This window comes from Megalopta genalis, chromosome 1 (genome assembly GCF_051020955.1).
Source record: "Megalopta genalis isolate 19385.01 chromosome 1, iyMegGena1_principal, whole genome shotgun sequence".
NCBI lineage: Eukaryota > Metazoa > Arthropoda > Insecta > Hymenoptera > Halictidae > Megalopta > Megalopta genalis.
The window spans coordinates 38,533,438-38,554,728 of record NC_135013.1 but is presented as its reverse complement, the minus strand read 5'-3'; the positions used below and the strand labels follow the sequence as shown (position 1 = coordinate 38,554,728).

General features: G+C 42.0%; 1 protein-coding gene across 6 annotated transcripts in view; it reads right to left on the bottom strand.

Moving 5' to 3' along the window:
- The window catches only part of Dscam3 (Down syndrome cell adhesion molecule 3), a 346,778-nt gene that overhangs the window by 43,614 nt on the left and 281,873 nt on the right, over window positions 1-21,291 (bottom strand). For all 6 annotated transcript variants that reach the window (XM_033467267.2, XM_033467265.2, XM_033467262.2 and 3 more), the window contains exon 6: window positions 8,607-8,771. In XM_033467267.2, the coding sequence (XP_033323158.1) occupies window positions 8,607-8,771 (165 nt within the window). The remainder of the gene's footprint in view (window positions 1-8,606; window positions 8,772-21,291) is intronic.

The window sequence follows — 21,291 nt, the reverse complement described above, 5'->3', positions numbered from 1 at the left end:
TGTAGCCAGGCAAGTAGAATTGGGTTTGCCTGTAGCCAGACACGTGTAACAGGATTGCGCGCGATCAAATGATTAGAATAACATCGTCTGTAGCCGGACACGAAGAATTAGACCGTTTATGGTGTGACGATTAAAATGACTTCGTTCGTAACCGGACAAGTGAAATAGGACGGTTTATAGCCAGACAAAAAGATAGACCGATAAGTGGAATGAAAACTAGAGTGGCTGGATGAGAAAGATTGAAGATTTTAAGTAGAATGAGATCGATGATAATCAACAAGTAGAATAGTCTCGACGATAGTCAGGCACTGATGCAGAATCTTAATAGACAGATAAATAGAACAAAATTTGGATAACTTAGAAAGACAGATAAATAGAATAAGATCTGGATAATTTAGAAAGACTGATAAATAGAATAAGATCTGGATAATTTAGAAAGACAAATAAATAGAATAAGATCTGGATAATTTAGAAAGACAGATAAATAGAATAAGATCTAGATAATTTAGAAAGACAGATAAATAGAATAAGATCTGGATAATTTAGAAAGACAGATAAATAGAATAAGATCTAGATAATTTAGAAAGACAGATAAACAAAATAAGATCTGGATAATTTTGAAAGACAGATAAATAGAATAAGATCTGGATAATTTAGAAAGACGGATAAATAGAATAAGATCTGGATAATTTAGAAAGACTGATAAATAGAATAATATCTGGATAATTTAGAAAGACTGATAAATAGAATAATATCTGGATAATTTAGAAAGATTGATAAATAGAATAAGATCTGGATAATTTAGAAAGATTGATAAATAGAATAAGATCTGGATAATTTAGAAAGACTGATAAATAGAATAAGATCTGGATAATTTAGAAAGGCAGATAAATAAAAGATATTGTGATGTGCTATATGTTATCATTATCGTTGTACACAATTTTCTCTTTTCAATAAATTAATACGGTCACCAGTCACTCACGCGCGCGCGCACGTACACACACAAGTAGCGCTCTCGATGAAAGTAGAATGGAGCGGATCCAATTAAAAGAAACAGAATAAATACACTCTTGGCAAACCGGAGTGGCGCTGCCTCTCATCAGACGAGTGTTTTCGTATTTGATGTGTCAAGTGAAAATAAAAATAAACTGTCGCAACAGTTTGTTGCGACGTACGATGAAATGATAATACAAGCTGCTAATAGATGATCTTCTCAAGGTGGAAGCTCTATTTGCAGTCCGGCAAGAGAAAGGAAATGTTTACGGCGCGGCGAGTATCGCACACCTGTCACCGAAGGGACAGGTAAAATAGCATGGAAGTACACACTTTTTCCTGAATTAACAATACTCTCCCAGAATTCTCTAAAAATATAATAAATCCGAAAAAAATATAACATTGGTCTCAGGAAGCCGTCGCTCCGAATTTCGGTGTATTTTGAAGAACACCGAAGTTATTTTGCCACTTCCACGGCCGAGTGCACTTCCATTTCGAATAATAAATCTGTCTCTCTCCCTCTCTCTGTCTCTCTCTCTCTCTCTCTCTCTCTCTCTCTCTCTCGTTCTTGTTCGACCACTCTTTCTCCCGCTCTCTCTCCCTCTTGTTCAGCCTCTCTTTCTCTCTCTCTCTTTTCGTTTTTGTCGCGGCGAACGCGGATCCGCGCGCGATCTGGCGATCCGGTGTTTGCAGTTGGGAGCCTCGCATCCTGTACGAGCGTATATTACTATCTCCTCGTCGTGTCCATGCCGATGCCCGGCCCCGGAATATTTTCCGGTGTTTCCGCGGGATTTCCATATTTCTTCTGGTGTTCCCGTGTTTGTTTTCGCCATTTCCCGATATTAAAACGCTCGAGTGCCGCGGTCCCCGGCTTAGGTCCGTCCCCGTTCCTCGGCTGCGTCCGTTATTGTCGTCACTCCTGCGGGACTCGTGGCGATTCCCGGCACAGCTGAATGGAAATATCCAGCAGATGTCGCGATTCTTATGCCACGGCCGCGCCGAGCACCGTATCGACGTTATTTTTGGGCACCCCGATTGCCCGACGCCTGTCGATATGTTAAATATTAGAACCGAGGCGACGCGTATTGCGACTCCCCATTCTACGAAACCCTCAAATAAATCGCGGGGACGCACGCTCCATGGTAACGAATGCAAATCAGCGAACTGCTGTTGCGAATTTTTCCAACACCCTCCGAAAAGTTACGTCAGTTTAATCCCCGTCGTCGAGCTACGGGCGAAGTTTTTATCCTTCGATCATACTTCTGGTCTGCAAGGAGAACTGCGGAATTGAACGACGTTGAAACTGAAATTGTGCGTGTGATTTCGAGTGGTTACGGCTGCGGTACACTCCGTACAGAAAGCCTCTGTACAATCTTTAATATTCGCACGCTTTTCGCGCGGATCCTGGAAAACATTTCTTTGAAATCTGCGATTACGAGTTATGTGTCTTTTGCACGATTATTTTTGTGGAACCTGTGAAAGTTGAAATTGTAGAATAATAACTCTTTTGAAATGGAATACTTTTCTATTATTTTTTACTATACTATTACTATACTATTTCTGCGCCCTTGAATTGTCACCCCAAAAATTTTACAGCGTAATTAAAGTATCTTTTAAAACGAATTAACGTTGAAAAGTAATGTTGTGCAACATCGATTACTTTTTCAATATTTTTACACTTTGCAGATCCCACGAAAATTAGAATGAGCAAAATAATTAATTTCGTGCAGTGAAAGTATTTCGTACAATGTACAATAAATGAAAAAAGTTACTAACCCAACTTGTCACGTTCGAATAATAAAGTAGAACAGAGGCAATTAAATATTGTTGAATTACTAAAGGACAGAGTTGAGGGAAACTGTTGAATTTTTTTGTGCGCCGTATGAACGAGGAATATTGCCAGAAAAATTCAGGATTTCGAAGCACCCTTGATTTTCCGTTGAAACCTCAACCCCCTCGAGATGGTCCTAAAAATGTCGCTCGACGACATTTTTCCCGGTTCTCCAATAACAGAGCCCGTTATAAACGGTGCAATTTACAAAGGAATATCGTAATGAAGGTAAAAGGATTGTGCTCCTTGATATAGTGAGCTCGGGATAGCGGAGCCGTCCAATCTTCCCGCGGCGGTTTTAATTTCTATCGGCGCAGAGCCTCGAATTTACGAATGAAGCCGTCCGAGGTAGAAGGGATAGCAGTATTTACCCCCGGGAGGGTGCTTCAAGGACTGTTTATGGAAAGGCACCGTCGAAAGTCTCGGCGCCATGGAAAATGAAGTTTGAAGACCGCCCTCGCGCTCCTCTCCTCTCCCTTCCACCATTTTTTTTTTGCTCTATTCGCCGAGACTGTTTCGGGGATTGTTTACGCGGGATCCCTCGATGAAAGTTCCACGCGTCGGGAATAAACATTTAAACTTCTCTCAGACGGCTGCCCGTGAACTCGGGGGGCCGAGCCGAGCTTTTTCATTGAAATTAAAGTGTCTCCGGCGCCCCGGCTAACCAAACCGATTCCAATTGATCACGGTTATTACGGCTCGAAGGAAAACTGATCGTGCGTTCGATTGCGAGCGTAACAACCTATTGGAAATCCAGCGGTTGCCTTCGAGCCCCGCAATCTCTTCAACGGTTCGATTCAACCTCAAGTCGCGATGCCAAATTTGTGTGATAACAAATTGCAAATTAACCGGACGCTTTCTCTCGGAGGAACTAGAAATAAACGAGTGACGAGTGAAAGCATTTGCCAGACCAGTTAATCAATCGTTGAACAATTTTGTTAATCTGTTAGCCGCGTAGTCGAAGTTTTAACATGTGCTATGACTTCGGTTTGCAAAAATTTGCGAATATTTTATCGATCGCACTGTGCGCAACATTGTAAGCTTTAAAAATATCTCAGATTTACGGAAATCTTTTTCTAAAAACTACAACTAAAATGGTAATAAATAGATTATAACAATTACTTGATAATTACTTTCAAGTGGATTTAAAATACAAATTTATTTCCGCGACGATACCGAAACCGTGTACACACGAAAACCATGTAGTATAAGTACATCATTGGGCAGACTGTACGGTTAAACGCCGCACCGATATTTCCGTAAAAATTCCGTGGGAACGTAAACGTACAAAAGTTCCTCTCAAGAGGTTGGAGAGATTGTAGCGTTAATGTGGGTCAGAAATAAATTTTCGTTTCGGGAGAATGCGAACTGTGAAATGCTAGTAGTACGAGCACAGCATAAATCAGGCAATGCAGTTTACATTGCGCAGAACTCTCGAACCACGAACAGAATAGAATAAAAATTAATCGAGGGTGGTAAACGGACTCTAGAACCCATTATTATCGCCCATCATTTAAAACCTTGTGCCAAGGCCATTGTCATCCAAAATCGACAATCATTCTTCAGGCATTCTCCAACAATTGAATCCAGGAGAATTACAGCTGATTTTATTTTTCTTCTGAAAGTTTCGAATGGCTTAATAAGTTCAACTTCTTTCTTGTGTAAGCTTCTATGCTTAGTACCTAGTATTATGTTTTTTAATGGGCCTCTTTCCCGTTTATAAATGAATAAATAAATATTTTCAGCTTCTCGTTTTCCAGAGAAATAAAATCAAGAATATCAACGAAGCTCTCGCTCAACTTTTCATCTTCCCAGCACTAATTGAGCCGTTTATTTTGAAAGTGGCATAAGTCACTTTGTTTTTAAGTCGATATATTCAAGGGTTTGCGTTTTAACACGTTTAAAAATATGGATGCCAACTTTCGAGAAGATTTACTTGTATTTGTTATCTCAGGATACTGATATTTTTCTCAGTATAAATAATTTCGTAGAAACATTAAAAAATCACCACTTTTCATTACGGTAAAGTGACTTATGCCACTTTCAAAATAAACGGCTCAATTCTCCCAAATCGCAGACGAAACTATTTTCACAAAAATGTCAATCTATCCCACCCACGTCGCTACGCGGATGAACAAAGTACCAGAGATCGTTCCGCCGCCAAAGCCGGCGAAGGCATCCGCGGTTTCCCGAATCGGGGAGTAGTAATTCCGGGAAGACAATGTTCGATCTCGTAGCCGGATATCAAAGCGGTGCGGGGACGTGTTCGTGAAATTTTTCGCGTCGCCGCGAATCCTCCATTGAAGCTGGTCTGCGGCAACAGCGCGCGGAAGTGGCTTTATGCTTTTAATAATGGTTCCTCCCCGACCCCCGGCCCTCGTCCCGGCCCCTGGGCCGCCGGAAATAGGTGCTCGACCCTTTTTCCGGTTTTTCAGGGATAGAGGCCGGGAGGGGGCGGGGGTGGAAGAGAACACGCGCGTGCACACACAGCCGGCTGCGGGAGCGGTTTCAGGTATCGCGAGCGCGTTCAGCCCCGCTTCAAGCGCTCCACTCGACGCTTTATGCCTTTGTACAATCTCTCGACTGTTTTCCATCGGCGATGTCGTCGTCGAGGACCGCCGACAAGCGGGAACGGGCCTCGTTTCCCGTCGACGACGACGGTCGTTAAGTTCGAATCCGGATAATTGACAAAGCGGCCCGGAGCCGAGGCTTCGCGCGATCATCCCGCCGCGACGTTTTTCTGCGCTCTTCTTTGCTTTCCCTTCCCCCGCTCTCTCTCTCTCCTCCCCTCTCGCTCTTTCTCTCTTCTTTACCGGTGCCTCTCCCGCCTGTCTCGGTCTCTTCGTCCATTTGCGCAGATTCGCGAGAGTTTTTTCGTGCCGTCGAGGAGGATCAAAGTTCGTCGCTCGCTTGGCAATAAAACGCCGCTGCCTCGAAGAAGTTCGTGCCCAAACGACGATGGAGTAGAATCTTTCTGCGAATGATGGAGAGTAGAATGTTTGCTCGGCCTTTTTCTCCTCTTCTTGCCGGTCTGGTAGACGAGATTGCGCATGTAGATTACTCGAGCAAGATATTTCTTTCGACCTGACTATTCCGAATGCGCGGTGACTGATCCAAGCACGTTTCGAATCTTATTCGATGCAACGTGCCTGCTGGATTGCTTTGTTTCTGCTCGTTTCGTTCCGTTCATGGAGATCGTTTAGGAACGATCAGATAATATCAGATAATATCCTGCGAGTGGTGAGTAGACTTTAGTAGAATTTTATGCATTTGTGAGAAAAATTAGGAAACGAGATGCTAAACTGTGAAAACATATTGTTGCATTGCTATCGACCTGGTAAAATTATTAAGCAAAGAAATTAATGTTTACGTAGCTCATGTATCTTGTAATTAATACAAGCAGTTTTATTTTGCATAAAAATTCGCGGTCTAATCATGAGGTTGCATACTCTTGTCAGAAGAAGATTAACGGCGGATCGTATTTAAAGTTATTAACGATCTTGTCGCATGTCTTACAATCTTGGAGCTCTTTAAATACTTAACCTGAGAGCAAGACATCTCTATTGCACTATTCCGTACCATTCGCTGATTACCTAGAGTTAATCATTAAAATTTGATGTCTTATAATTAATTTCTATGTATTTTTATATAAAAATCGTACTTATTTTCATATAAAATTTCTATTTGTTTTTATACAAAATTTCTATTTATTTTTGTACAACATTTCTACTTATTTTTATGTGAAATTCCTTATTAGCCCAATGTAAAAGGACTTTGTCTGTTAATATAACTGAATAAAAAAGTACAACAAATTTCTACTTATGTTGTTCGTTTAAATAGTCACTTGTTTGCAACTTCGAGGGACGCGCAAAACCGATACCGCCAACATGGCCACGTAATTCTTCAACGCATCTATTTCACTAAGAAATCCTGGGCAGATTAAATACGCTAGTACGAAAATAAAAAATTTGCAAATATTTCGGGAAATTCTGCATCGTGTCGAATGAATTTTCTCTCGCTGTATCGTCGGCGGGATTCGCGAACGACGCGGCGAGCAGGTCACGGCGACTATTCCCGCGAAGAAAATGCGAAAGAAGGATTTGCCGGCGCACGTATCCGCATAAATCCGAGCGATCTAATTATCGACGGTGGGAGCAGCTCATTCAGCAACCAGATGCTCGCGGCTTCCGCCATCAATATTGCATCCGCCGCGTGCGCGTGACTTGTTTACGATTATCATTGCAACAAAATGCATCGCCCCGGTGCTAAGCAAATATGGGCCGGCACCGCTCCAAGATTATAAATGATCCGGCGCTCGCGACGATACCATTCATGCCGTTCCGCTGAATTGCCTCGTTCTTGATGGGAAACCCGCGTAATTGTTACACAGACGCGAAGAAAATTAATTCATGCTGCTCGTGACAAATGATGCGCCTGAATCTCGATCTCCCTCTTCCTTCTCCTCGTCCCCCGATAACAACTGTATAATGTATATTTAATTCTCTGCGTTCCTGTAAATTTTGGATCGAATCGCTTTTGTGGAAATTAATTCTCCAATCCGATTCGTTTATAATTTTACTAAAATAAATAACAATTCCAGTAAAATAATTCCAGTAATTCCTTAGCAAAATCATTTTTGCTTGATTTCAAAGCATAAATTTTCATTAAGCATCCTTCATTTTTTAAATTGTATCGTAGCGATTAGAACTGTCGCAATAGTTTTCTCAAATGTGTAGAACATTGCTGGGAATGTTACAGCTAATATTTAATGTAGTCGAGGGATTAAAAAATGTTTTCTTCAGTTTCGTTTTAAGGTTGGCACGATTTTAGGGTTGTTTAAAAGGAGCCAAGCGTGACATGACATCCGGAAGGTTCGCCGGATTCGTCTAGTAAACGATCCTGCGGAGCTAAGATCTCTCGATATTAATACCGCATTCCGCGTTTACAGTAGTTAGAGTCAACTATTTCCGAGGCGCGCGGTAGGTGCGCCTCAAAGAGTCTCATTTCTTAGGAATACCACGGCAGCGTGTTGTCGTTCGCTGGATGAAATATTTTATGAAACGCTGGCCACGAATAAACGTTGCCATCCCTCTGTACTCGCAAACAGTCAACGAAAACGTCACCTGTCTCTGGTAACGTCGGAGAAACCGTCTCGCTTTTATGCCACTAAAATACGTTTCAATAAATTGCTACCGAATTACACTCTGCCCATTAAAAATATGTCCACCGTTCAATTATCAAGAAAAGCTACGCTCGCCGAAATATTCTGCCAAATATCATTCTTCAATGAAACCAGTAAATTAATTTTATGCTTTTCGGACAGTATCGACCAGCTTGCATCGCAAATGAATTCCTGTTTCACGAGAACAAATATTTTTACTGAATTCTCTGTTTAACATCGACTGTGAAATATTTTTAAACCGTCGGAAAGATCAAATCTCGCGGCAACCCGGTTCGTGGATTATCCCGCACAATTTTCCCACGCATAACTTAATCCCCAAAGTCATCCGGTGACTCGTAAACTGCCTCGCGCCCTCGAAATCTCGTGTTTCATCTAGAAATTCATGAAAAACGGACGCGCGGGGGGAAAGAAGCCTGACGTAAACACGATAAGGCGAAGCGACCAGAACCGGCAAAACAAAATCGAACATCCGGCTGCTTGAAAAGCCAGCGCGCGCGTTGGATCGATTCCGCTAGTCACGGCATTGTGCGTGCTTTTTGCGGAACGTCGGCCGCCGTAAAAATATTTAATTGAGAAACACGGACGCGCTCGTGTACTCACCGGTGTCGGTGCTGCCAGGCAGAAGAATAGCATCGTCGCGGAACCAGGAAGTGACTGTCAGGTGTTCTTTGACGTCTTCCAGCGCGGTACAAGACAAAACCGCGTTGCAACCCTCCACCACCGGGGATCTATTCACCCAGACGTCGTAGCCGGGCGCCGTCAGCACTGGAATCCGAAAAGAAAAATCTCGGTTACAACTTTGGTACAACAATACTAATACGACGTAATTATATCAAGCTACGAATCTTCGCGTAAAATGCAAATTTTAAGAACTCATTCGTTCTGAAATACGCAGCTGAAATTGATAAGTAGACAGCTAATATATAATAATAATATAATAATAATATATAATAATAATATAATAATAATATATAATAATATATAATAATATATAATAATAATATATAATAATATATAATAATAATATATAATAATATACAATAATAATATATAATAATATATAATAATAATATAATAATAATATATAATAATAGACAGTTTTTATGCGTTTATTGCCAACATTGATAAGAGAAATGGAGAACGGTGAAAATATTGGAAGAATTTAAAAATACAATAAATTCTCTCTAATTGACTTTCAGCTTGTACACAGAAATGGAGTATTTGGAAAGGGGAGATACGATTATGCCAAATTCTTGTGCACAATCTGAGCGTCAATTAGGGAGAATTTACTGTACTGTTACATATTATTTTCGATTGATTAAAACTGTTAAAAAGAAGAGGCACATTTTTATGTAGCTCCGATTTCATACAATTATCGAACAATATTTTTATGTAAAATTTTAATAGCGTAACAACGTTCGAAAATGTTTTTGCAATTTTATATGGAACGCGATTATTTTTCTCACGGCAGGTGGTAACATTTGTACAATAATATTGCGTGAAGATTTGCCCGAGGATACGATAGAAACCACCGACACGGATTTTAATTGTTTAAATCGACGGATTTAATCGAATTGATTAAATCTTACACCGCGGATATTTTATGGAGCGAGTTAATAAAGCTTTGGAATAAACTGGTCGCGTTGCATTCATAATGGTATTTTCCTGTCTCGAGGTATCATGTTGCATCCGCAAATACTCTGCTGCGGCATTAACCAGTAACTGATTATCATTGTTACGAATCCGGGATGAAAATCAAAGTTATATTCGAATCGCGTGGATCATGAATTGCGCGTGTCATGAAAACCGTGATCCGAGCTGCCCCCGGTAACTGTTCGTGCACTATTATCGTTCGTCGAACTAATTAATCGAACGAAACGATCGTTATTAAATGTAAAGGGAGGTTTTATTTATTCATTGTGCGTTACTCTATACGCGTAATTAATGGGCCAGATAAGCCGAGGATTTATTTATTAACATACTGTCCATTGTTTGGTGTTCCATTACTGCATCATTAAAGGGACATGAATGTTCCATTATATTGACGCACGTTCTTAATCCTCGTCGACAGCCGTCAAATTAGTCGTCATATTACGACCGAAATCTCGCCCTAACGATTCCCTCTTGTTTTACACATAATCATTCACAATTCATCAATTCCATTTCGTAATTAGTTATAACGTATAAATTAATTCATTTGCTGGCTCTTTGCAGTTATTGCGGGAACATGGCTAACTTTAAATATCAGGAGTGATAAAAATAATCATAATTTACGGTGTCATAATTTGTTTACACTCTTCTCGAACGGATGATATTTAACGATTTATAAATAATTATATAATCACTCCATGTCGAAAATATTTATCCATTCGAAACTAATGACGCTCGCCGTTTTTACGAATGTAAAACCGTCTCAATTTCTTCTATGGTCACGACCATAACTCTCACAAAAATGCGAGCACTTACACAAAACTTGTCCTTGAGACGTTAACGAAGACCGAGGCTAAGAAACCCAGTAATGAAAAAAACCGTTTCCTCGAAGTTCTAACGCCGCGGCCCGTTAATGTCGCAGATGTGTATCCGTTAAGCTAAGACCCAATAATTTATTTACCATTAATGCTTCGTGATGCGGCGAGCTTGGCCAGGAGCTGCACTGATCACCGCGACCGGTAGAAGTGCACGTCAGAAATTGATTAATCGTTCGCGTTTCATAAATCACTGAGAAAAGCCGGGTTCTCGCGAGGAAACCAATGTTGGTCTGGAATGTGCTGCAGAGTGATGGAGAGGGGGTCAGAATGTGCTGACGACGCTGCCATTGGATATTGCAATTGGAACCCATTGGCATCGTCCAATCCCGTTTGCGGGGTCTCCCCACCTCTACTCTGCAGCACGTTCCAGACCATCACTGGATAGGTCTACATAACCTCAAATCTCAAACCATTTTCGTCATATTTTTAAAGGGATGAAATGTAAACATGGAACTTTATTAAAACAGCCATCTCTAATGTGAACTTTTATATGACTTATTACGATTTTACATAGTTTTTTTTTAATTAAAGTATGTTAAGTATTAAATTTCTATTGTGCACAGTCATTGAAGCTCAGTAACTGATCTTCTTTTTCTTTCTCCCAATATTTAAAGGAAATTTAATATTCGTCTAACGAGAAAATTTACCGCCAACGGGGCACAGTAATTGGCTCCTCTGCCCTACCGAATCACGCTGCGAGGGTAGTTCCGGCTCGTTTCCGTCCCATCCCTCCTGTTATCTCCGTGGAACTGGTGTGGCGGATTTTTCATAGTCCTCGGCGATGTTTACCAACACCTTCTCGAGTGCCGGCCGAAAGAGACCGACGCAGAAGTTATAAATCAAGCGGCGCGACGTGTCCCGGATCTGCGCGCGGGAAATTCTCGGGGTAAAAATCGACGAGGCTCACCCCCATGGAACGGAAGACGCCGTTCCGCGACTGCCATCACCGGCTCCGCCCGATTCCCGGGTAAATCGAGGATGTAATGGCCCGGAGTTTCTGCTTTGCCTCCGAGAACCCATCGAAGAATCGGAATGGCGTTCACGGAGCGCTGTTTCAGATCGAACTACAAACTATCTCGTATCGCCGTTTAGAATACAAATCGATGCGCCGTGGATTCGCGATGGTTTGTCTTCCGATGCACTCGCCAACATATCAATCTCTGTCCGGCATACATACGGGAAATAGGTCTTGGAAGAATAGTGGACACTCTTTCTTATTCGTCTTCATTTCGATGGGACGGAGACGAGTTTAAAATAGTAGGGTACAAACGACACCTTTTGTTTAAATCCAGGAGTCGGATAACATGAGACAATTTCAGAAACCATTTCATTTTTATTTATTTACTTATTCATTCGTTTACTCATTCGATTATTTATTCATTTATTTAATAATTTGTTTATTCATTAATTAATTAATTAATTTATTCACTCATTTATTAATTTGTTTATTCATTCATTTATTTATTTATTCACTCACTCATTTATTTATTCATTCATTCATTCATTCATGTATTTGCGGGATTTCCTTTAGAAAACATACAAAAGGATTCGAAATTAACGATAGGAGTCGAAAATGACGGTAGATCACACTGGGGTAGAAAAAAATGCAATGAATGCACGGCAGATGTTATATAGAGATCTCTATATTATTATCGGACTCATTAAAGCACGCGAGGTATCACAATAACAATGCGTGTTCATGTTTCACTACGGCGATGTTCTTTTTGACGACGAGCCGCTAGATTTTCTCGGTTTTATGGTAGTAAAGAGAGTACGGCGTGGAGGGGGGAGGGGGCAAAGGAAGGCGGACGTTCGTCGACGGTGAATCCTCCGACGGAGATAAGATTAGCGCCGCATCCGGAAATTCATTTTCAGCTCGAGCAGTTCCGTCGCTGCTCCATTTATTCTCGGCACTGACAGGCCAGGTACGATATTGCTCTTAATAGTACTGTCAGGTCGTCGGTCGTCACGCTGTTACGCTGTCTCATTTCGGCGACGCAATTTAAATATTGGACGTAACGCGTTTACGAGCTCTGCCCTTTCCGTTCGCGTTCCTCGTTCTAAAATCCTGCAGAATACGTCTTTACACAGAGACACGCACGTCCGTCGCTGTTAACAGCGAACGCATCGCGATGCCGTTGATAAAAATGTAAAGCGATCGTTAAGCGTTTCACTGGAAACTTGCTTCGAGATTGCTCTTCGCAAGTGTATTCGTTTTACGCATTTCTATAATACATTTTATTCGTAGCTACGTCGATTGACACTTCTTCAAAGATTCTATTGCACGCTCGTATTAATTGTAATCGTCAAATATCGACACCGGAAAATTTGAGTTTTATTTCGATTTAAAAGAAGCGAATAAAACATTCACATTTAGTAGATTGTGTTCGACACAATTGTGCGACCACAATAACATAAAATATGTCATCCCTTGGAATGAATGAAAGAATAAAACAATATTAAAAATAAAGTCAGAAGCATCGTTGATAAATGTCGATAAATCGCACAGCTAATAATTAAGAACCCAAATGGCTATACTGTGAATATTATATATATAAATCGCACAGCTAATAATTAAGAACCCAAATGGCTATACTGTGAATATTATATATATAAATCGCACAGCTAATAATTAAGAACCCAAATGGCTATACTGTGAATATTATATATATGCATTTATGGCAAAAGTTACTTTACTATCTGCGAAAACATTGAAACCATTAAGTAATTAATTGCAATCATTGTAGACAATTTCTGTCTTGCCAGTCTATTCACGTCAAAATATTGCCTGAAAGACGCACGGGCACAAAAGGAAGGATCCAAGGTGCACTGAAACAAAACTGTATAACTCGTGAATTTGCGTTGGCCCTATAGAAATAATTACCCATTGGAGGCGCGACGATGCCAACAACGGTAGAAAAAGTTCACGGCTGAAGGAGGTTAAGCGTAATTACCGCGTCGAAAAAGCGGCGACGTCGGCGGGCACGTCGCACGATGATCGCGGCAGCGCGTGATTCGCGGCGTTAATTGAGGCTCGTTACATCGAACCGGGTGGTCTCATTAACAAACGGCTTGGCGGCGGCTCGCGTCGTCGTCGGGGCCCCGATAATCGCGGCGGCCGCTTCCGGCACTCGGGCAACAGCCGGAAGAAGAAGCAGAAGTTTGCGTGCGGCGAGCGATCGGAGACTTCTTGAGAAAGAAGCGTCTCGTTACCGGCCAATCTATTTCGCAGTTTCGATTCGCGAAGTTTTCGCCGGAGCCCGGGACTCTGAAAAGTCTGGCCGAGCTTGGTCGACGACTCTCGGCACTCTCGACGACGACGACGACGACGACGACGACGACGTCTCGCTTGTGGGATGGGACACCGTGGCGAGGCAGCGTGGAAAAGGCACCGTTCATTAAAATGTGTTCCAGCCGGCGGTAATTACGCGTTTAATTATTTAAACGAGTGACCCGGCATTCACCAAGATTTCATCCCTCCCACGGGGAAAAGCCGACCCTACCTTTTCTCCGCGGCTGCGAAGTCCGATTCGCTACCCTGGCAACGTTAAACTCCCTCCCAGCCCCGCCGCCTGTTGTCTCTTCCTCGTTCAGCCGGCAGTGTCTCTCCACTATTTGCTTCTTATTCCCGTCCCCGCGGATTTTTGCTCTTTCCCGTTTGCCCGGACCCTTTGTCCGGAACCTGCAACCCTTTCTCCGTGGCTCACCCTTGATACTCGCGGAACGATGGGTCGTTTGATACGTTTGAACGTTTCGTGTAATTAAGAAGGGATTCTCGTGGCCGGGACGGAAGATAAACGATGTTTGCGAATTGTTTTCCAGGGAAGCATCCTTCAACTACGGCAACACATTTTTCTCAAGCCGAATTTCGTTCCGTTCATTTTGTTGGGCAACGCGAAACGAACGAGAAACGACACACTTGACGCCACCGGAGTGTCATCGGCCGTGACGGTGTTGGAAATATCGCGCATACGGATAACAGTTTTAACGGAGAACCATCTGTCCAATTTTTTCGTTTGCAACGGCTTCGCAAGGAAAATAGCGGAATTGCAGGAATAAAAGCGCAGATTGTCCGTTGAACGGTGTATCATTTGAAACGCGTACATTACTGAAAAAGGAACTCCGTGATTTAACGGGAAGGTTTAACACGAAGTTTAATATCTGTCTCACAGATAACGTTTTACAAGTAGATTACGGATTTCTTGCACTTATGACAAAAGTGACTAGGCGAAATGAAAGATTGCGAAGACGCCGGAAATATTTCATAACACTGTCGCATCGTTGTCGACTGATTAAACTCATTGAAAAAATTAAGCTTCATTTCATTTTTCTTTCCCACAATTCACTTGGACAACTGTTATTTTGCGCAAAGACCATTTATGAGAATCGCAGGAGACAATTTATCTCGACGTTTTGCTATTTCCACGAAGCCAAAAAGTCTATGGTCTCCGGAAAATTACAACAGAGTTTCGAAAAGCCAAGATTCAGTGGTGGAAAAACTTTTCGAAGCGAAGGTACGTCAAACGTTCTATCATTTGTCTGGCATTGCGTATCTCCAGGCCGCCATCTTCATCTAATCTTGCGGCCCCCTCGGTCGTTCCCTTCCCGGTTTTCTTTCTCCGTAGTCGGACTCGCAATTTCGTTTCCTTTTTTCGTTTCCGGCCTCTCCCCCATTTCAGCTGGCGCGCTCTTTGACCAGACGGACGGCCTCTCTGCACGACTCTTTTCATCTCTGTCGCATTCGGACTCCGGCGAGGATGTCCCGGACGTCGCCGACTGCCATCCGGATGGATGCACGAGACACCGTGAATGAGACAGTTAATTGGTCATGAGGATAGGGGTCGCCGGGTTCCCCCATTCATCCGGGCCCGTTTACATTTCGAGTCACGGGCCGCGTTGCTTATTCCCGCGTTAATTATCGCTGGTTAAAAGCCAGCGGGCCGCGCGCGCATCCTTAACGGCCAGCTGATAACGGTCTGCCAGTCCCTCTTTGTGCGCGGTCCGCGTTCTCAGGACTCCGCTATCTGCAGACCGCGGATCTTAATGGAAATGAAAGTTGGCCGAGGCTCTTTCACGGTAATTCGAATCAATTGGCCGGCAGCGTCGCGTGACCCCCGAAGACTTTTCGTTTTGTCTTTAAAGTAATTGTACTGCGACGCCGGAACACGATAGACTGCGGACTTTTCCGAACTCACGGAGCTCACAGAAATGGGAATCCGACACGATTCTGTTATCTCTTTCGATCTTGCTATCAACGCATTCAAAATCGAACGAAATCTCTGATTTTAAAAACTTTAATATTTGAGACGATCAATTGCTGTACCTTTGGATTGTTTCCGGGCATAATTCACTGTATATTTATCGAATAAGGCATAGTCAATATTTTTATTAAAAAATACACAAAATAAAAGAATACAAACATGTGATATGTCCTATTGGATGAATATAAGTTAATTATGCCCAAAAAACAAACGAAAGGCACAGCAATTGGATACACCACAGTAACCGGCTCCAGTATCCTACACGCTATTCAACGTCGGCGGAAAGATTGCGATCTTTTCTATTAAAAGAATTTTGTCTGGCCACGGAAACATCCACGACGGTTTGCATCGCGTTGACGTTAAAGCGCAGATTACGACAGCACGGAATTCGCAGTGTGAATATCTGATTAACTGGAACAGACTCTGCTTGATTGGCAAGCAGTAGTGGTCGATGTTTGACTGTGCAAAAACTAAGAATACAGTTTCGTCGGACGAATGAGTAGGTATGGTAACAAGCAAGTGAGGAAGACGGCTCTTTAGAGAAACAGATAGCGAGTGTTGCGGTCTAATCAAGTGAACACAAGCAGCAGATATTTGGCCAAACTAGGAGGATACAGCCAAGTTTGGTTAGACAAGTGGCATCAACTGATATTTCGACTGCGACGCAAGTAGTACGAACAGCAGTTTAGCTAGACAAATAGCGTCGGTATTTCGACAAAGAAACAATAAGGCAGCTGGCTAATTGGATAGCATAAGTCTATTGTGAGGCTGAAAATATAAAAAAGCGATGTAGTAATAGATAGATAGTGGTACTCAATGTTTAGAGATTCCTGGTCACTGTTGAAATGTACAAATTATATTTACTGCCTCTAGTAATAATAATAATAATTATTTATTTATTCATGTATATACGAACAGAGAAACACTTTGTTGCAGAAGAAGTAATAAAAAGATAATGATTTTATATAGCAATCGCACAAGTACAAACAAAGAGAAAAAAGAAACAAAATCGAAATATATATAATACAAGAACGGTGCAACTTATCATATTTTATTACAAATGCTCAAAGTGTCGAGTACAGTTAAATTCTTTTTAAATTCAACACATTTAAAAAATGTTTCAAGGATCATGATATTACAGGTCGTTGAACTCGTCTCGATGCAAGCAACAACATCGCGTTATAAAACATAAACGTTAATAAGTAAGAAAATGTCGATGATCTTGAGAAAATCATTAAAATGCCCTTGATAGAACGATTCTTTGTTACCATCAGATGCATGCTTCGAAACCATTTAAATACCGCTTTATCATTTTTGTCTACCTTTCGCATTAACGGAAATAACTCAGTTGTTCATTTTAAGCGAATCACCCTGTATACATATATACGTATAATTTTAAAAACAAGAATTACGATCGCCCAATATCGGACGAAATGTTAAAAAGTGTTGAGACACAATTTTTAAAACGATTACAAATGTATATTTTCAATGATGGTGGACACGTAGAAAGATAAAAAATTATTCAACTGGTAAGTGAAAATTACAATCGATAATTTGTGGCATTAGCAGTAAGCCACAATCCCTGTTTATAAAATCAGTGCAGTAACTTGATACAAACGCAATCGACTCTGCTCAGCAGCGGCTGCTGGATGTTGGTCGTCGAACAACGCGAACGTAAACATAAGCTAACCATTAGCCAACCTTTATCGAACTCAAAATAATATCGTGTAACATCTCTTTGGATACAATGCCTGTTGTTATTTTCTGAAGAGAAAAATATAGCCTTTTATTTAAGAAAATTAGATTGACCTCCAGATCTCGTGTACTACCCCAGCCACGATAAAACAATTAATATTACACGATGTAGCCCGTGCTATCGAACAACTTTTGTAAGAACATTTTTTTAATAACTATAACACCTTCCGAAATATCCTGCCGTACTCACTTAAATAGAACACCCTATATATATACATCTAATGCACAGACTTCGCGAGAACATCGACGGTCTCCAGTTTCAAAGTGCCCTTCTCACGTCAAAGTCTTTAGTCTCCCGCAGCAACTGAAAGCGACCGAACGAAGTCCAAGCTCCGGTATCCTGAATGCGACCTCGAAGTCAAGAACCCTTTAGAGTCTGTCCAAGTTTTTCCCCATAGAAGGGAATACATGGTCACGAGCATCGGGCTCAAACTCGACTTTCGAATTCCTCTTTTCGGCTTAAATTGGCTCGCCGCTTACTTGCTCGCGGCGAAACTTTCGCTCCGAGCGAAACGAAGAATTTCTGTTGCCCCGGACGCCCTCGGCCGGCGAACTTCGCCGCGACGGCGGGGATCAGCAGCCGATCGGGTCCATCGAGAGCTCTCCAAAAATTCTGTCTCCTCGAACTCCGTCCAGCCTCGAACAAACAGATCAACGATCTCGAAGCAGAAATCTGGTAACTCGTCCGCCGATATCGCCGTCTCGGCGAGCGCGTTCCCAGGATATTCATGCGGGGAAAATTCGAACAGCTTTTCTTCCGGCGCCCGCCGCGATTTGCGAAATCCTAATTGGCTGGCCAGGCTGGCTAAGCTGCTCGGATTAAAACCCGGCGTCGCGCGAACACCGGCCGCGGCCGCGGCCGTAAAACATATCATAGAAATTAAGCGCGACTTAACGGCTCTAATTAGACGGCAGTGAGAAAAAAAGGGTGATCCCGGCGAGCGGCCACGTAAGAACCGGATTCTTGATTATTGCAGTCGTTCCGGGAGAACGTTGAGAATTAGGATACCGTGCCCGACCGCCGGTTACCCGCTCGGAGAAATGCTCCGGCGACGATAAAATTCTGCGCAGCGACCGCCGACGGGGAGGAACGACGGGCGAAACGAAACGTGCAAATGAAGCCAATATGCGCAGATCTCCAGTCAACCGGGCAACGATATTTCCGTGGATTCGCAACCATCGTCGGGATTAAGTTTCTTCGGTTTACGTGACGGCGTCGCGTATCCGTTCCCCGTCTATTTCTGTATCGGCGCGGCTCGATTCGCTGATTCCTCCGGGCGTGATCGGTTCAATATGTACGGACGGAATTAACCCCTTCAAGGGATCCATTTTTCACAGCTTTCCCTGCGCCGCGCTCGGGAAACGCCATTCAATTTTACCAATTTATTTGCATCGTGGTGAAAATGAGAATTGCATTCGGAAAGCGTGCAATTAATCCTTCCCAGTGAAAAGAGACAGTATTGGGCCAGACTAGTGGCCGACTTATTTCGGAATAGTCCGTGAATAGTGGACTGTAGACAGGTTGATTGGACGTGTAGGAGAGGTTGTTGTTTTTATTTTTGTCGGGCATATGGTCGTTTTTAATTAGACGTAACTTAATTTTATAGCTGGATGACTGAGAGGCGTTTTAGTCGGACAGGTTGTTGAGTCTCGTTTCAATCAGACAAGTATTGGGTTGGCAACTATGTAATTGCCGATTTCAGTTATAGATGTCTCTCACTCCCATTTTTATGATATCCGTAAATGTTATATTATAAAATTATTATTATTATTATTATTATTAAGTTATTTTTTATTATCCGTGAATGTTAGCAACTGGACAAATTGAATGCAGCGGTCAAGGAAAAGCGACCAGAATTGGTCGATCGTAAAGGTGTAATTTTCCACCAGGACAATGCTAGGCCGCACACGTCTTTGTCCATTCGGTAAAAATTGATGGATATTGGTTGGGAATTGATGTTACACTCACCATATAGCCCTGATCTCGCGCCATCGGATTACCACTTATTTCGATCCCTGGACAACTCCCTTCGAGGTAAAACTTTTAATGGTGATGACGCTGTAAAATCTCGCTTAACTCAGTTTTTGGCCGAAAAGGATCAGACTTTCTACGAGCGTGGAATTTTCAAGTTGTCAGAGAGATGGCAAAAGGTCATCGAACAAAATGGAAAATACATTACAGATTAAACTTCATTCCAAGTAAAAAAAATTTTTTATTTCATTGAACAAATCGGCAATTACTTAGTTGCCAACCCAATAGTATAAGCTTCACTTTAGTCGGACAAGTAGAATTGTGCAAGGAAGGTAGCATGAGCAAACTCTGTCAGACAACTGTTACTGCATATTTTTTTGTTGGACGAACAGGATTATGTAGAAATTCTTGGAACACTTGATACAATAAACATAATAAAATAAACGAAACAATAAAGTAAAATAAACACAACAAAGTATGTATCATATGCTCGATCTTAACCAGTAGACAAGAATCATCAGTAGACATTTTATGCATTCATTGCAAAAATTGATAACAGAAATACACGATACTAAAACTATTATAAAAACTGTGTGGAGAACATTATTACGTTATTTTCAATTGATTAAAATGATTTAAAAGAAAAAATACATTTTTATTTCGCTTTAGTTTCATACAATTATTCAACAGAATTTTTATTTTGCATGAAGATCCGCTCTCCATTGATCAGTAATAGACATCAACGAACGACAAACCAATATAGTGCATCAATGTAGTCAGACAGTTATCCCCAAAAAAATTCTAGAATTTTATTAAACTGTAATACACATTCATACCCTTTCTGGAACAAGCAACAAAGTATTACGTATGATCAGCAAATAGAATAAAAAGATATCACGTTAAAGTCAAGATATGATCAAAAAATAGAATCAATATCCCGTCATTCTAGAATCATTTCCGAAACAAGCAAAGTATTACGTATCATCAGCAAATAGAATAAAAAAATATCACGTTAAAATCAAAATATGATAAAAAAATAGAATCAATATCCCGTCATTCTAGAATCATTTCCAAAACGAGCAAACTAAAAAGCTATCTCCTCACGAGCCCTAGAAACCATTTAAATTAGAACACAGTGAACCAAGTAGCACAACCTATTCTTCTATCAGACAATTATCGACCAATTAACACCCGGCAGCATCGCCTACAATAAATCAAATAAGCCGCAGTACACGAACGCAGCCAGCCTCGCGAACTGGTTGTAGACGCGAGTGCACGGAACAACCGATTTCAATTGGCATCGCGAATGCCGATAGCTCCCGGCGGTAGCGTATGACCCGAGAATCAATTAATTACTGATCTCTTAAAGAACAATGAATACGCTTTCGGTCTCTCTCTCTCCCTCTCTCTCTCTCTCTCTCTCTTTTGGTCGGCTCGTTCCAGCCGGAGATCATCATCGAAAGTGGCACGGCTCGATGAATATTCCCAGGGTCCCTTGGCTTCTCGCGGAGCTTGGGATACGTGGTTCCGTGGAAAAAGGGAAGCACGGTTCCCCTTTTAGACAATACCGGCCTGCCCCCGGCCGCCCCCTACCCCTCTTCGGGAATAAGTCCTTTGCCGGAGACGAGGGTCGCCCTGATGTCATTTCAGATAAATTCCTCATCGCTTTTCAGCCTTGTCCGGCCCCGGCATCGCTCTTTGCTACAGCCGGGGCCTTTCACTCGCGACACCGTGCATCGAGATGAGCAAGCCGGTCGCGGAGATGGAAA